We start from the raw sequence: 13784 nt of genomic DNA, 5'->3' as shown, positions 1-13784 counted from the left end.
GATTGATTTTTTTGCTGTGGGTGGAGGGGGATGTCTGTGTGTTGGGAGCTTCCTGCAGGATGGGGAAGACCATGAGGGAGCAGGAAGTAGAGGACATTCCCTTATTCTTCCCTCTCTTGTCTCATTCTCTAGCAGAATAAGAACTTTCAGCTGACAAGGGTGGTGCCTTGTAGAGGCTTTTGATTGGGTGATGGATTAATCTGTACAAGCCATAACAGTTAAACGGCTACTTGCAGCTAACGGGTCATGGGCTGCGGAAACTCTGATTGGCTGAAGTTGGGGGTGTGGCCCTGAAGTGGGGAGTTCTGATTGGCCCTGAGGGGTGGTGGTGGCTTCCCAGTGGGGAATTCTGATTGGCTGACAAAGGGTGACACATCAGAACTTTTGAGTGTTTTGAAGCTGCTTCCGGCACCAAGATGGCAGCTTATGTGAGGGAAGCCTTGGTGGGCAACACCCAGGGTGGATCCCTTCATAGAGGAGTTGGGGATATGGGGACATTGGCAGGGTCCTCTCACAGAGGGAAGATGGAGGAGTCAGCCGGGACCTCTCATTGCGGGGTTGGGGACATGGGCCCAGCAGGGGAGCCCTCTCAGTGGGGGAAGATGGCTATGTCAAATGCGCCTTTTCAGATGGTGAAGGTCATGGCAGCATCTGATGAATCCCTTCGGACAACAGGGTCATCATGTAGTCCCCCTCAGAGAGGAGCAGGGGATGTGGAGGGCAAAAACTGGTCTCTGCAGGAGTGGAGGGAAATGGCTGTGCTGAGCAGATTCCCTCGGGGGGGGTGAAGGAGACAGGGGAAGCTACAGCTGGTTCCCTCAAGGTGGGAAAGTGACACATGAATCCTTGCAGAGAGTACAGGAGGAGTCAGTGGCTTGGACCCCACAGCTGGTAGAGGTGGCATCAGTTTCCTATGGGCCTCTTCAGGAGGTGGGGAGGATGGGGGTGCTGAAGGAGACCTCTCAGGAGATGGGTAAGAAGGAGGTGAAGGTGAGCTTCCCTCCCAGGCAGGTGCAGGTGGTTGCCCTTCTCCCAGACCTGTTGGTGTATAACAATCACTCCCTCCTGTGTATGCTGCCTTCCATGGAGACCTTCAATGGAGTCTTGCTCTGTGTGGAGATTACAGGTGAGGAGCAGGGCTGCCTGTGGCAAATCTCTGTCTGTGCTCCCTTTGTGGATGGCACAACCATTTGAGCTTATCAGTTGGTCAGCAGCTGCCTTAAAGGGTTTTCTGCACTTATTTATCTAGGTTCTTCTATCGTGCTATATGAGTGTCATTGAAAAGAACCCCTTTTGTTGACTATCCCCTCTGCCAGCTGCGTAAGTGAGTTCCCAGCATTGAAGGCTCCATGCCTTTTCGCTTTCCTTTAGACAAAGTGGACATTTCTGGCGGAAAGTGGAGTCTGGGCTTTTTTTTTTTTCCTTTTCTTTTTTCCCCAATTGAACCAGTCTGTTTACCTGTCCCCCACCCTGATCCCTGCTGCCTCCTGAGGCAGCTTTGCTCCACTGAGCAGATGGGAAGGTTTCTATTTGTCCAACATCATGATTAGAAATGAGTCTGATAACTTCAGTCTGGGACAGTGGTTCTCAAAGTTTTGTACAGGTGACTCCTTTCACATAGCAAGCCTCTGAGTGAGACCTCCCTCTTCTAAATTAAAAACACTTTTTTATATATTTAACCCTATTGTAAATGCTGTAGTGCAAGCAGGATTTGGGGTGGAGGCAGACAGCTTGAGACCCACCCCCTCCATGTAATAACCTTGCAACCCCCTGAGGGGTCCTGATCCCTGGTTTGAGAACCCCTGGTCTAGGACTTGGTGGATGTTAATCCTTCCACTGGGCGTGCTCACAAAGTTCAACACGAAGAACAGAGCTCGTCAAAGAATCCAGTGACTTGGAATAGCAGGTGCATGCGTATCTCTAGAAAGCACTATCAGTCACTTATTTCATAAGTATCAAACTTGCCACAAACCCTACATTATTATTATAATTTGTAATGGAAAGTGTATTTGATTGCAACAGCTGAGACCTGCCACTGTTCAACTTATATCCCTTCCCTAGTTAAGTGTCTGCTATCCTTTGGGACAATATTGAAAGCTCCCTCAGGATGACAGTTTGGCCTTCCGTCTTTGCTTGTGTCACAGGATTAACTGCTCTCCTTGAAAAGCTATACACAAACAATGACCTGAACTGTGGCACGGAACAGTTAACCCAGATGCTCAACGATTACATAGAAGGGATAATGGAGCGTAAGTACTTCACCTCTCCACCTATAGGGTGAGCTAGTATCTGTTCAGGGCTATACGAACCTCAGAATCAGAGATTGGCTTGGTTCTGCCAAAATGCTTTTCTTTTCGAGACATTTGGTCCTTTATTTTCCTGGTGGTCTTCCAGGAGTATCGCCTAACTCTCTTCACTGCCCCCTCCAGGTATCATAAAGCAATCGTCATCCTGATCAAATATAACTGGATAGACACCCCTTACTATTTGTCCCTTTTGTGGCACAGAAGAAAGTTCCTCCCTTGAAAGGGTTGGAGGAGGCTTTCAAAGGGACAGTTAAGATGCCCACCTCTCAGAGTCAATAGGAGTTGGGTGCCACTCTCCCCTTAATGCCTTTGAAGGGGCATTAGTTTTATTGTGTCTCACCACCTGACTGTTTCTCTGTCATAGGGAGGTTTCAGATCTTTTCATTTGAGGGGCAGTCTGTGTATTATAAACAAACACAGTGCAAACAGAAAAGACTAACTTACCAATTCTGGAGTACCAGGCCGCACTGGGTCAAGGTGGGCTATTATCTAGGTCTTTATGTAGACTCTTTCTCCCTTCTTTAACCTATATGACAATTTGCATAGCTGGTGTCATCCAATCTCTAACAAATGTCAACTTGTCAAATTTTACAAATTCCAGAGTGCCCCAAATTTCCAACTGTAAAGAAGCATAACAACTTTGGCCTACTTTAACATGGGTTCAAAACAAGTCTTCAACCAATCATTATTAAATTTTATACCCTGTCACGTACTCCTGTTCATTGTTTCCCCTGCTTTTTGTGATATTTTTATCTAATAAGCACGTATGTGATTTAAAACAACCTTACACAGCGATAACAAAAGGTCATGGTCTTAAACATGTTTCTGCTTAACAAGCAGTTTAGCTCTTGTTTGCTAATAAATCTTTGTCATCTCTTTTATCATGACTTTTTCCTAACTTTTATGTGGGAGTTCTCTAGCATAGCCTTCATATACCCACAGTATTAACTTTATGTTGATGTTACTAGTATCTTACGGGAAACCAGTTCTGAAATAAGATGATCGTACCGTTGCTGTACAGAGGGTGAAAGTGGTGTGTTTAACTCCATAAGCCAGGAAATTTTGGTGGGCCAGCAGATGTTCACTCTTGGTCAAGCAGCATTGCTCTGCTATTGCTACAGAGGAATGTATTAAAGAAGATGCAGCCCCTACCCCAAGGAGTTTGTAAATAATGTGCCCTGCTGGCTTGTTTCTGAAAATGTTTTAAAAATAGTTTTATATTATTATAGCTAAATCCCTGCTTTGTTTTCTTAGTGGCTGTGGTATTGGCGAGTGAGTCAAATTTGGGTTCCTGCTCGCTGGCATGTTAGTGGCTCCAGTGGTGACATACTCAAATTGACGAACATTCATCCATAAAAGAATTAATTCATTAATTGAAAGTGGAAAATCCTGGAGTCCTGACCACTTGTGACGGTTAGCTCTCCTGGCAAGAGTATGAATTTGTAGGCTATTAGTCCTAAGGTGCTGGCCAAATTCCAATTAGAATAATTATATTCTTGTCTTCCTCTTAGATGCACACCCTGCCCCAATCTCCATGTTCATACAACACCAAGCACAACGAGGTTTCCAAGCCTGAGCAGGGTTTCTCAGCATTACCAAAATACAAATATTAAATAATTTCCCCCCACTGGATCTCTTGAGAGTGCTGTTTCCCCTTTCCATCCCCCAATGTTATGCAGTCTTTCTGTGCATTATAAAACTGTTATGTCCTATCTCAGCAATGCCAAAGTGTTTCTTGTGTAGATCTATAGTTTGTAAAGCTCTTTGGGATGAAAGCGGCTATATAATGAAGATGGCATTATATTCTGTCTCATTTATTCATTTTCCGTGTTCCTCAGATGTGCTTTGTTTCGGAGGCGATATCTTGAACTCCACAGGTACCTATTATATTGTTCTATGCTTTTGAAATGCATCAGTGGCTGTCACAGTATTTTTGGCCTGATTCTCCACCCACTGGAGTTAAAAAAAATAAAAAAAAATAGCAAAGCTCCCATTGACTTCAGTGGTACAGGATCAGGTCCTTCATGGATCTTACCAGCTGGAAATCACCCACATGAAAAGAGCCATCTCTGTTTCATGCCCCCCTCCATTCTGCTCTCTCTCCTGCAGGGGATGCGTTGCTGGTGCTCTGGAAGGTAGAACGAAGCCAGCTAAGTGACATCATTACCCTAGCAGCAAAATGCAGCTTGGAGATGCAGGAGCAGTTCGGGTTTAGCTACACGGAAGTGGGTCTCCAGCTCCAACTGAAGATCGGTACAGACGCCTAATGGAAGAAATACATGACAGCAACCTCAGCCCCAAAGAAACATACTGGCAACTAACCTGTTCTTCTTTGAGTACTTGCTCATGTCCATTCCATATTAGGTGTGTGTGCTTGACACATGCACTGGTGCTGGAAGTTTTTCTCTTAGCAGAATCCGTAGGAGACTGATTCTGGTGCCCTCTGGAGTGGCACCTGCATGGCGCAGTATAAGGGGCACCACTGGCTCCCCTCATCCTCAATTCCTTCTTGCCACCAGTGACGGTGCTGGAACGTCTGCTGCTTCGGCTAGCTTTTGCTTAGTTCAGTGTGTCTCACGAACGTTTCTTTTTAAAATAGTTGTATATAGCTTTGTATTTACCCTTAGTGTTAGTTCTAGTTAGGTGATCCTGGATGGGTCTCAGAGAAGCCCTCTTAGGCCCTTGGACTCTGGGCACTGACAGCAGGATTCTAGATGCAGCTTGCTGGTAATCTGGTGCAGACTCTGCGGAGGCATGCACCCACTGGCATGAGCGTCAAGACCTACTCATTGTGTCACCGACTCCTCAGCACCGGTCCTGCTACCAATCGGTGGAACAGGGTTGCCAAGCCATGAATCTCCTCGATTGGGGAGATACTACCGACAACCGGCCCACTCTGACTCCCGGTCCCGCTCTAGATCCCAGTACAGGTCAAGCAGCGTGAGGCATAGATCGCTGGTTTACCAGTGCAGATACACCGAACGCTGAAGATCCCCAGGGTCCTGTAGGAGGAACTCATCCCAGTCGGACAGGTCAGCGTCAAGGCACAGTGGCCAGCACCACAGGGAGGAGGGCCACTGGGCCAGCTAGTTGTGGTCACTCCGCAGCGACCTGAAGACCTGGCAAGAACTCCCTCTCTGATGCCTTCCTCCTGTCATGGTCAGGGAGCCTGATGTACGTGTTCCCTCCGATTCCTCTCATCAGCAGGGTCCTAACAAAGACCAAGAGAGACAAGGCACAGGTTATTATGATGGCCAGCACTGGTTCAGCACGCTCATGAACCTGGCAGTGGCCCCTCCCTGCCCAACTTACCAGATCTGCTGTCACAGGACCACAGTCAGCTCCTGCACCCCAACCTTGCATCCCTCCACCTCTCAGTGTGGACGCTTCATGGCTGAACCAGGAGAAGCAGACCTGCTCGGATGAGGTCCAACAGGTCCTCCTGGGAAGCAGGAAGCCCTCACCCATACTGACTTACCTGGCCAAGCAGACTAGGTTTTCCCACTAGGCATCCAAGCATGGCATCTCTCTCTCATGCTCTTCCATACAGTCTATCTTAGACTACCTGCTTCAACTGAGGAACCAGGGCCTGGCACACTCTTCCATTACAATGCATCTCGCGTCCATCTCCACTTTTCACCCACAGATTCAGGGCCAGACGGTGTTTTCTTGTGACATGACAGTCAGATTCTTGAGGCCTTGAGAGATTCTTCTGGCAGGTACGGACTCCCGTCCCACAGTGGGATCTTTACTTGGTCCTCTCCAGGCTCATGGGCCCACCCTTTGAGCTGCTGGGCTCCTGCTCCCTTTCCCACCTGTCATGGAAAGTTGCTTTCCTGGTGGCGGTGATGTTGGTGAGGCAAGTCTCTGAGATTTAAAGCCTTGACCTCAGAACCGTCGTAAACGGTATTCTGCAAAGACAAGGTCCAGCTGAGGCCTCACTCGGCCTTTCTGCCAAAGGTAGTGTCTGTCTTTCACATAAACCAGGACATCTTCCTCCTGGTGTTCTGTCCTAAGCTACACAAGACCAGTGAGGAGAGGCAGCTGCACGCCCTGGACATCCGAAGGGCCCTGGCTTTTTACCTAGAGCGTATCAACCCTTTCCGTAAATTGACTCAGCTCTTCATCACCACAGTGGATAGGATGAAGGGCCTTCCGGTGTCCTCACAGAGGATTTCCAACTGGATCATCTCTTGCATACAGATCTGTTACGATCTGGTGAGGGTGCTGCCGCTGTCAATTGTCAGATTCCAATCGACTAGAGCTCTGATATCCTCGGCGCCTTCCTGGTGCAAATCCCTACCCAGGACATCTGTAGAGCCGTGACGTGGTCCTCTGTCCACACGTTCATGGAGCATTATGCCATCGCTCGGCAGGTCAGAGATGACGCTGGGTTCAGCAGAGCTGTGTTGCAATCTACACGTCCGTGAACAACTACCCACCTCCAGGGGTACTGCTTGGGAGTCACCTAGTACGGAATGGACATGAGCAAGCACTTGAAGAAGAAAAGACAGTTACCTTTTCCATAACTGGTGTTCTTCGAGATGTGTTGTTCATGTCCATTCCATAACCTGTCCTCCTTCCCCTCTGTCGGAGTTTCCAGAAGGAAGGAAATGAGGGTGGGGGAGCTGGCGGTGCCCCTTATACCATGCCATGCGGGCGCCGCTCCAAAGGGCACCAGAGCATGCTAAGGGAAAAACTTCCGGCACCAGTGCATGTGGTGAGCACATACACCTAATATGGAATGGACATGAGCAACACACCTCAAAGAACACCAGTTACAGAAACTTTCTTCTCCTTTCAGGGATGTCTGCAGGCCATATGTCTCAGCTCATTGTCGGTGATGAGATACGTCAGCATTTGCTGGTGACTGGCCAGCAAGTGGACGATGTGAGGCTGGCACAAAGTCTGGCACAAGCTCGTGAAGTGATTCTATCACCGAACTGCTGGGAGCTCTGTGACCAGGACGTGTTAGAAACAGAAATGCTTAAAGGCCAAAAAGCCATGAAGATAGGAGCCTCATAGTGCTTTTGCAATTATTATGCAGAGGAGTCTGTAATATGGAGTCCATTGATGTCAAAAGAGGAGAGTCTCATTGAGTTCAGCGAGCTTTGAATCAGTCCATTAACCAAGATATATCAGACTGGCTCGTGTTCATATGGTCCCTTTTCTTTGTTATCTAGTTGGACATTTTCTTGAGCTCAGTCAGCAAGGGCCTGTGCTTTTACAGCCAAAGATTGTGAGTTCTATTCCCCCATGCTATGCTGAGCATGTGTTAAATTGCTGCAAGATACCTTCCCTCTGAGGGAAATTTGAGGGCAGCAAACATAACACTCCCAAGAAGCAACTGTTTTACTTTTATGGCTAGCAGTTCTTCCCAATTTCTGATGATCACCAGGTAGGGTCAGTAGACGATGTGATTCTAGGGCTATTTGGCCTGATTTTCAGAAGAACTGAGCACCCACAAATCCTAGGGAAGTCAATGGGAGGGGCAGGTGCTCAGACCCTTTATAAATCCAGAACTTCTAACTTTTGGCACAAAGGAAGGTGCCAATACTGGGAATGATGAAGTTAGTTTGAGGAGCAATTTAGGCATGATGACCATAGTGAAGGATGAGATCTAGGGTTGCTGGAGTGCTCCTGTTGATGTATTTTTTACTTAGCAGACTTTGGGGAAATGACACACTGTCTATAATTTTTTCTTTGTACTCAGCTGCGATACCTAAAGATCTTCCATCCACCTGATTTTGATGAACACTTTGAAAAAGTGCATAGATCATCTACAGCATTATCCAAACGATGAAGGTGAGATCCTCGCATTCAGAGTCCGAGACAAGAAGAATACAGAATCCCTGGAATAGGGAGAGGCCTCCTTCCCCCTCCCCCTTTGCCTCTCGATAATTTAAACCAGCATTTCTCAAATGGAGGTCTGCAGAGGGTACTCCAGGGGGTCCGCAGGCCACGCTGATCAACTCCTCCCCCTCCCTCCCTCAACTTCTCCCCTCCCTCTCAGCGTCTTCTGCACGCCAGGGGTACAGCTGTTGAGCGGCGTGCAGGAGGCACTGGGAAGAAGGGGGAGAAACAGGGACAGGGTATGCTCAGGGGATGGGGTGGGAAGAGGCGAGGAAGAGGAGGGTAGGGGTGGAGTGGAGGTGGGGCCTTGGGGAAAGGGTTAGAGTGGGGGTGAGGCCTGGGGCTGAGCGGAGGGCTTGGGGGGTCTGTGAAAAAAAATTAAATCAAAATGGGGGTCCTCAGGTTATTAAAGTTTGAGAACCTCTGACTTAAACCATATAAATTCCTTTCCTAGTCCTGCTGAGAGAGGCTGTGGCCCTGGCTTTCAGTCATGAGCTCGAGCTGGCCTTGCGGAGGTTTGCCTTGGGAAATGTTCTGAAGAAGGTAAGATGCTGCTGTTTCTGTTCTGGTACCTGCTGTTCCTCCACAGCAGGGGCAGGCAAACTTTTTGGCCTGAGGGCTTCATAAATTGTATGGAGGGCCAGTTAGGGGAGGGGATTGTGGACCGGCCCCCCACCTCCTATCTGCCCCTCCCCCAGGACTCCTGCCCCATCCAACTCTCCTGTTCCCTGACAGCCCCTATGGGAGCCCTGCCCCATCCACACACCTGCGTTCCTTGTCCTCTGCCACCTCCAGACTCCTGCTGTCCCATCCAACCCCTCCTCTCATTTCTGATGGGCCCCCAGGGATCCCTACCCCTTCAACCACCCCTTCTCCCTGTCCCCTGATTGGCCCTGGAACCCCAGCCCCTGACTGCCCCCTCCAACCCTCCCTCCTTCCTGACTGCCTCCCCGGGACCCCTGCCCCCATTCAACCCCCTGTTTACCTCCCACGCACCATCCACACCCCTGCCCCTGACCACTACCATGAACTCCCCTGCTCTCTATCCAATCCCCCCTGCTCCCTGCCCCCTTGCCATGCTGCCTAGAGCACCGGTGGCTGGCAGCGCTACAGCCGCGCCCGGCTGGAGCCAGGCCACGCCGCTGCCACCACCACGCAGCACAGAGACCAGGTCAGGCCGGGCTCTGCAGCTGCGCTGCCCCAAGAGCTCACAGCCCTGCCACCCAGAGCATTGTGCCAGTGACAGAGCGAGCAAGCTGAGGCTGTGGGGGTGGGGGGACAGCAGGGGAGGGGCCAGAGGCTAGCCTCCCGGGCCAGGAGCTCGGGGGCTGGGTGGGCTGGTCCCACGGGCTGTAGTTTGCCCTCCCCTGCTCCACAGTGAATCCCCACCCGAGGCAACGAAGAGAGTAAATCCCAGACGCATGAAGGAGCTGAGTCTTTTCCCCCATGTTCCTTATCTTCCAGATAGATAACAATCAGCCACTGGCGTTTGTAGCTGCAATTTCACGAGAGCACAAAAGCAACAGAGCTGTGCAAACTGGTCCAGGAGGCCACTGTGAGCATCTCTGGTATCATGGAGGGCTGGAGAGGCAAAATTATCCAAATCTCCACATTTGGCAAAGTGAGTAAAGCAGGGCTTAGCTGGTCTGTGAGATGCACCCCAGCAGGCGTAAGGATCACTATGGGAATTAGGGAGAGGCATGCCCACTAGAGTGGCATGGGTGGGGCCCATTCAGCTGCCAGCCAGGCACAGAAAATCTCAAACAGTGGCATCCGTCCAATAGTAAGACCAACTGATGTTTTTGAGCAAGTGGGATACCTGGTGCTTTTGGCCTGAGCAGCACTTTTACCAATGTGGTGGTTTAGTTGTATTACAGCAGCACATAAAAGTGCCAGCTAAGATATGGGACTCATTTGTACTGGGTGCTGGCCATATTCATAGTAAGAAATAGACCCTGCCCCAAAGAGCTTATTGTCCTGACAGACAACTGAGGGGAGAAAAGAAACATCATCACCCTGCTTTCTACAGGGAGTCTGCGGCACAGCTGGGAATCAAACCCAGGTCTGTTAAGGGCCAGCTGTAATCACAGGACCATCCTTTTTCTCAGCCCTCTTTGTTCCCAAACTCTTTGTAACCATATGCAAAATGCATCATGCCTGTAGCTTTTCAGAATTCAAGCATTTAAGGAAGACTTGGATGTTTGAAGGCACAACTGGGTTGAGCCCCTCTGGCATATCCTTAATGGAATACTTGGGTTACTTATTAATCTACTTCTAACCTCTCTCCTTTTCTGTCCTCCAACACAGGGCTGTACATTTCTGTGTGCCTTTGGGCTGCCTGGTGATAGGAGGGAGGAGGAGAGCATCCATGCTTTAGATAGTGCAATTAGCATCTCTAATTTCTGCTCTTAGAATCTCATGAAAATTGAGTAAGTGCAATGACCTCTGCCTGGGTCATCAGCAGGCTCCCAGCCTGGGGCCTTTAGCACTACAGCACTGACTTTTTTACCAACTGAGCTAAGGGAGTAACGCTGTTAGCTGACAGCAGTAATTGGCTGTTATCTTCCAGTGGACCGGCCACTAAAAAGGAACATGTCACTCACTCTGTCAGTTGTCCTTTTCTTTTGTTCTTTGGTCCAATGCACTGTTTGAATTGAGTTGCCAAGACTTGCAGGGATCTGGGAGAAACATTCATTCACTTTAACCTCCCATTGTGGATCACACTGACTGCTACTTGAGAAATTGGACTCGGTCATGACTTAATTCCAGTGCTGGTCACGAGTGGGAGTTGTACAGAGACACAGGTTGTTGTGGGTATTGACAACCAGAAATAACAAGAAAAATTTCTGAAAGTAAATGTGTTAGAAACACGGGAACTACCAGGTTGGATCAGACCAGGGATCCATCTAGTCCAGTATTCTGTCTCTGACTGTGACCAGCACCAACTGCTTCAGTCCTGCAATTATGGGGTAATCTGCTCAAAGGGAAAGCTTCTTCCTGGCCCCATTAATTAGAGATTGGCTTGTACCTCAATGCAGGAAGGTTTATTTCTCTTCCAAAACTCTTTTTTTTTTTTTTTTTAATCATTTACCACTGTAATTCTGGGTATTCAGTGGGTGTTCCAGCTGATTACTACTTGGGATAATATTTCTCCAGTGCCGTTCCGTCCCCAATCACCAGCCCGCCAGTGGTGTGAAAACCACCATTGCTCAGAGTTCAGCACAGAACAAAAGTGCTTCATGACATTGCGGGGACTGAGTGTTAATTGGCCAGTGGAGGAGCCTGTCATTTATCACTGGCCCAGTAGTGGCAAGCCCTGTAGTGAGTCTAGAACACTACAAAAGCAAAGAGAGTGAGAACGATACAGCTATGGAGAGTGTTAGCAGGGCCTGTTGGGGGAGGGATAGCTCCGTGGTTTGAGCATTGGCCTGCTAAACCCAGGGTTGTGAGTTCAGCCCTTGAGGAGGGCCCTTTGGGGATTGGTCCTGCTTTGAGCAGGGGGTTGGACTAGATGATCTCTTGAGGTCCCTTCCAACCCTAATAATCTATGATTCTATGGCTGATTCCATGTTGCTCTTACTGTATTTTAGGCTTGTTTCCACTGGGACTACAAATGGGTTAGCGTTCTGTGGAGTTGCTGGCATGCGTTCTAGGCAAGAATATACAGGTAGGATAGGACTTCAGTGTGGTGTGTGTGTGTGAGAATTCGTTAGATTGCTCACTGCCTTTCTCCATACTCTATTCCTGACACAGTCACTGGCTCGAGGGTTAAGATGGCTTCCAGGATGCTGACGCTTTATCCAGGGATGATATCATGTGATGAAGAGACTTACTCAAAATCTGTGTTTCCCAGCTGTTTTTTTAAGAAGCTTCCACAGAAGGAGACAAGTGATGCTGTGAGCTCTGGGGTAACCTATGAATATCTCGGCAGAAAGAGAAACCTGTAAGTCACTCCTATGTGCTCCTTCCAGCACAAGTAAGAGAGAAGGGAAAATCTAACTCTGTTAACTCAAAGGCTGAATATTCTTACCCTGGGGTCAGCAATCCCAGAGATCTTGCAAACAGGCGTAGATGGTTGGGACCATCCTGCCCTTCTCATCTTGCTAAATAGAAGCTGGGTCCTGACTTATTCCCAGCTAGATGGAAGGAGTTCTGATAAGGAAAGGGTTGAGAACCACTGTCCTTATCCAAACGACTGCCTGAAATGTCCTCCAACCACCTACATTTCCACTGGAATTAAGAATGGGCAGTATGCAGCAAATGAATGAGCCCATCTAACTCTTTCATTTTGCCTCTGGGCAGCCAGATGGGTTCATGGATCTTCTGAAATTCTTTCCTCTGTTTCTCTTTATTTCTTACCTAGTGTATGATAGTCCAGGTAGGTGATCACTGACTCTCGTCTTCCTTCCTCCTTTAAGAATGTTTGCAAAGTCAGGCTTTACCAGGAAGAAGGATGGGAATCGACCTTTGCTGGGTAGGTGGATCTGTCTCTAGGCACAGTTTTAATAATGTGCAGAACATCTCTGAAAGGCAGGAAGGGATGCAATGTTGGGAGGAAGGACATAGGGATAAATAGGAAGGGGAGTTGCCATCTAACAACATCAGGGAAAATAACAGCCATATGTTTTTGTTTAAAGCAAAAGTTCAGCTCTGATCTTTTCCCTCTCCTGTTCCCATGTGTCCACAGTTCCAATGCTTGTCTTTGCAGGCAAGCTAAAGGGTTGTAGGCCAGCAGCCCAACTGGTTGCAAGGTACCTGTGATTGAGACAGAGGTGCAACCTATAAAATGATAGAGGACAATTCACAAGCTAGCTTGTCTGCTTGATGGCACCACAGTGCAATGCCATATGTAGGATTAGAACTCAGGCCCAGAGCTCTTCCTTCTGGTCTCTGAGCTGGACACACTCCAGAGCAGGTTTATTTAGGCCTACGGCATGTCGGTGGTGTTGTTTTTTTTTTTCTTGTTGCTTTGAGCAACCCCCTAAGACCAACGTATGAAGTAGAATTCTAGAGACAGCCACTTCCAGCTTTGCATGGCTGGGAAGAACAATGTCCTATACTCTAATATACTGTCTATAAAACACCTTCCTCTTGAAAGGTCATGAGAAAGAGATCAGAGTCTTCCAGGCTGCATTGCAAGGATTTGTGAGACACAGAGAAGGCCATGTTGTTATGTACGAAGGCTCTACGGGCTATGGAAAAAGCCGATTAATTGTTGAAATAGACTTCCTAGCCAGGGAGGAAAATCACAGGTCAGTTCTCTTAACTTTGCTTAGTAGCATCCCTATTCCAATCTTGGGTCACCGCACAGTTCTGCAAAGGCTCCTCAATTCTGACTTGTGTATCCTAGACATAATACTCCCCTTAGCATAATGCAGGGTCTTGCCTATGTGTAGTTAGATAATTATCTTAACCTCATAGGCAATTGTTTTTGAGTTTCAAGGGAAGATACTTGCTGAGGTGTTTTTGTCTCTCTCAGAGCCTCTTCCCCACAACAATCTCATTCACGGAGCCAGATCAACACTTCCAGTGGGTGTCACAAACGATGGTGGCAATGTGTATTCATCATGATACCACCACAATCATTCAGTGTAACCACCTACTCAGTGTCTCTCAGTGAGTCGC

At 48.4% G+C, this 13784-nt stretch overlaps 1 protein-coding gene across 1 annotated transcript in view; it reads left to right on the top strand.

The window, feature by feature from the left end:
* The first annotated feature begins 939 nt into the window (after positions 1-939).
* Positions 940-13784, top strand: part of LOC127051459 (adenylate cyclase type 10-like) — a 31514-nt gene continuing 18669 nt past the window's right edge. Inside the window, exons 1-7 of the mRNA XM_050953789.1 lie at positions 940-1126; positions 2145-2249; positions 4145-4183; positions 4416-4559; positions 7111-7322; positions 8320-8398; positions 8614-8702. Coding sequence (XP_050809746.1) covers positions 940-1126; positions 2145-2249; positions 4145-4183; positions 4416-4559; positions 7111-7322; positions 8320-8398; positions 8614-8702 — 855 coding nt within the window. The remainder of the gene's footprint in view (positions 1127-2144; positions 2250-4144; positions 4184-4415; positions 4560-7110; positions 7323-8319; positions 8399-8613; positions 8703-13784) is intronic.

Source organism: Gopherus flavomarginatus, chromosome 5, assembly GCF_025201925.1.
Source record: "Gopherus flavomarginatus isolate rGopFla2 chromosome 5, rGopFla2.mat.asm, whole genome shotgun sequence".
NCBI lineage: Eukaryota > Metazoa > Chordata > Testudines > Testudinidae > Gopherus > Gopherus flavomarginatus.
Note: the sequence above shows the minus strand (reverse complement) of the source record. Positions and strands in the feature narration are given on the sequence as shown.